The sequence below is a fragment of the Kryptolebias marmoratus genome, linkage group LG14 (assembly GCF_001649575.2).
Source record: "Kryptolebias marmoratus isolate JLee-2015 linkage group LG14, ASM164957v2, whole genome shotgun sequence".
In the NCBI taxonomy this organism is placed as follows: Eukaryota; Metazoa; Chordata; class Actinopteri; order Cyprinodontiformes; family Rivulidae; genus Kryptolebias; species Kryptolebias marmoratus.
The window spans coordinates 8,496,600-8,500,053 of NC_051443.1; the positions used below are offsets into that span (position 1 = coordinate 8,496,600).

Sequence of the window (3,454 nt, forward strand, 5' to 3'; positions counted from 1 at the left end):
AACACAGACAAACAACAAACATGCTGCAGTTAGGAGGAGACAGAAAGCACAGCTTTTAATTTAGTTGCTGTGTTGCTGCAGCATCTATGAGTTTGTTTTTTAAACTCTGAAGATGATCAAACTGTTGTACCAGGAACAGCAGCAGCTCCAGAGCTCAGCTTCACAGAGAGGAAAAAACTGATGACCACCAGATCGTACAAACCTTCTCCTTCTGGATTCATCTCTGATTATTCTAGCTTTAAACCTTTTTAAATACAGTAATAAAGTCTTAGAAGACTGGTATCATGTGTGCTGTATGTTATAGTGTTTTGTTATTTGATTTTGGTTCTAACAAAAAAGGGGGCCAATAGTCCAGTCTGAGTCCAAAACCTCAACCTGACAGAAATGTTTTTGAGAGACTTTCAGAGAGCTGTGCAGAAACCAATGTCTGCAACCCTCTGTGAACTAAAGCAACATTAGAAAGAACAGTGCAACTAAATAATTATTCCAACTATGTCAGAAACTGAAAAAGTCCTACAGAAAAAACATTACTGAGAGTGATTCCTGCTGAAGGAGGTTCTACAGGCTGCTGGATCAGAAAGTAGACCATGTTTTTGTTTAAGAAAGAATGACTCAGTGGATTCTGTTGTCTGTTTTTGTTCATTTGAGGTTAGATTGGAACCATTGTAGAACCTGGTTAACCACAAATCAGATTTTATTTTCCTATTTCATAAAAACAAACAAACAGAGAAAAAAACAAACTACAATAGGAGGACTGTCATCGTACATTTCATAGTCTATAAAAGCTGAGTAGAAGAAAAAGTTTTTATATAACCAGATGGATAGATTGTGTGAATAAAGGTCACAGACAGACAGACAGACAGACAGACAGACAGACAGACAGACAGACAGACAGACAGCTTCCTGCAGGTTTCTCTGTCAGGTGAGGGTCAGCAGTCTGTGGAGGCTCAGAAACTTCCAGAACTAATCCACTTCAGGAGACTTTAGGATGGGATTGTTCTGGAGAACTTTACAGTTCAGTCCAAAGAAATCACAGAAGAAACTCTGGAAACATGACTGTCATACATGATGTTAGAGAACATGACTGTTAGAGGCTCACCTGAACAGGTGAGATTCAGAGAGGAGGAAGAGGATCCTGATGATGCACAGTCTCTGAGACCAGAACCAGACTGAACACAGTCAGACCTGATCCTCCACACAGGTGTGGATGAAGACTGTCTCTGTCCTACAGAAACAGCAGAGCCACAGTCCAGATGTTGACAGACAACAGCTGCTGTCTTCAGGGTCCAGTCAGGACCATCCACTGGTCTCCATTCTCCCAGATGTTTAAGCCCCAGGTCACCTGAACAGCGACTGGCTCCTCCCACCAACCTGAGCTCATCAGGTTCTGAACAGAAATCAGAGAGTCGTCAGTAAAGAAGTGGATTTACCTCAGAACAGGTTACATTCAAACTGATTCTGATTCATGAATGTTTGTCTTTTTACCTGCTGAGTCATGTTTTCCTTCAGCCTGAACTCCTGAGGAGAACATCAGACAGAAACCATCAGTAAGTACTAAGTCATCATTTAGATACAGTATCTTATAATTATGGGATAGATGACTGATAAATCTGAGGTACTAAGTCTTTATGATGAGTTAGAAGATGTGTTTTATTGTGACAATAAAATGTTCTTCTGCTGGGTTCTGTGTAACCCCTGACTCAGTAAGTTAAGATAACTCAAAAGTCATAGACCAGTTGCTAGATTCGACAGGATTACAAAAGGAACCAAGGTGAGTAAAAAATGAACTGGCAGGAGGCAGGAACTGAGCAAAAATAGTTATTATTTTGTGGGAAAGAATAAAATGGAGCACAGTTTACCAAGAAGAACAAAAAAAAATCAACAACAAGCTGGCATGTCAAAATCAAACCCCAGTCCTATTGAGCTCAATATTTCAGTTCTTTTTAGTCCTTACTCAAGTCAAAATGTGTTTTTAAGTTCAGTTCCTCTTCTGTTCAGTGGTTTGTATTGTTCCCACATGGATGTTCACACTGGAGAGAAGAATGAGGTTCTTCAACGGAGGTTCAGTTCAGCACAGGCTCGCCATCTCCGTCTGGAGAGAATCCAGGGATTCGATCCAGCTTCTTAATCAGCAAAAGTACAAAATAAAAACCTAGCCAAGATGAGGGATCGGTGTGAACACGCACAGGGCAGCTGGGCAGAGAAAGAAAAAAAACTTTTCTCTACTGAGTTACATCTGTCTCTAACAGACACAGAGGACTGAAGAGAAACACTGAATCACTTTGTTCCTTTTTGAATTTACTCACTGCTCCCCCAATTCTGAAAAAGTTTGGTTGTTCTTTAAAAAGTAAATCAATCTGAAATGCAATGATTTGAAAATCTTCTAAAACTCATATTTTATTCTCAGTGGAACATTGTAAACATGTCAAATGTTGAAATAAAGACATTTAACCATTTGTTAGAAAAAAATCAAGTTATTTTGAGTTTGATGGCAGCAGCACGTCTGTTTAAACTTGTTCCAGGTCCATGTTTCCCCTCTGTGAAGCATCTCCTCTTCTTTTAACAACAGTCTGTAAACGTCTGGAACTGAGGAGAGCAGCTGCTGCAGTTTTTGGAGGGAAATGTTGTCTCATTTTTGTTTCATGGAGGATTCCAGCTGTTCAGCCTTGTTGGAATTGGAACTGTTTTTTATTTTCTCTCCCATCTTGATCAATACCTTTGCTGTTGCAACAATGTCAATTTTCCTGCTCAGGGACAAATAAAGGTTTCTTCTTCTTCTTCTTCTTCAGCTATTTGCTGTAAGAAGATGTCATGATGTTCTTCCACAGAACATGTTCTCTAGAACTCTGTGATTCAGCATCCTGTTCTGTGTTGCAGCAGCTGCTCTGGCTGCATGTTTGTCCTTAAATGTAGCTCGGGAAATTGGTTGCCTCCCAGAAGACAATTACTGAGATTTTAATTTTGCAGCTGCGACACCCAGGACTATTTGACTGTTAAAAAGCATCCCAACAACTTTTCATGTCATTACTTGTGTTTTGTTGTTTTTGTTGTGTGGCCCTCACTCACATTTACTTGTATTATTTAACAGTAATTTCTCGTGCTATACCAATTTCCACCAGAAGAGGGCAGTAGTGGAGCATAAGAAAGAGACCGACTTCCCAAGCCTTCCGCAGAAGCAGCCCCAATGACTTATATGGATAGACAAGACATCACGTGACTTTGGATGAGCTTAAAACGCCGCCATCTTACGATAGTAATACAGCTCCGCTTTTGCGTTTATCTATACAGGAATGCCTTCTTTTTATGCTGCATTTTCTGCACAAATCTTCACGGAAAATGTCCGGACGGCGTTACATTTAATCGGTAAGTGTTTTTCTTTTAATAACAAGGCTGTTTAACAAGGAGATTAGTGCCTGAGTCTAACTTTACTGCAGAAGACGAGCATCAATACTGG

At 40.0% G+C, this 3,454-nt stretch overlaps 1 protein-coding gene across 2 annotated transcripts in view; it reads right to left on the reverse strand.

Annotated features, from left to right (window-relative positions):
- The window catches only part of LOC112451274, a 16,000-nt gene that overhangs the window by 5,518 nt on the left and 7,028 nt on the right, over positions 1–3,454 (reverse strand). For both annotated transcript variants that reach the window (XM_037979293.1, XM_037979294.1), the window contains exons 2-3: positions 1,486–1,518; positions 1,265–1,387 (exon numbers count right to left, since the gene is read on the reverse strand). In XM_037979293.1, the coding sequence (XP_037835221.1) occupies positions 1,265–1,387; positions 1,486–1,518 (156 nt within the window). The remainder of the gene's footprint in view (positions 1–1,264; positions 1,388–1,485; positions 1,519–3,454) is intronic.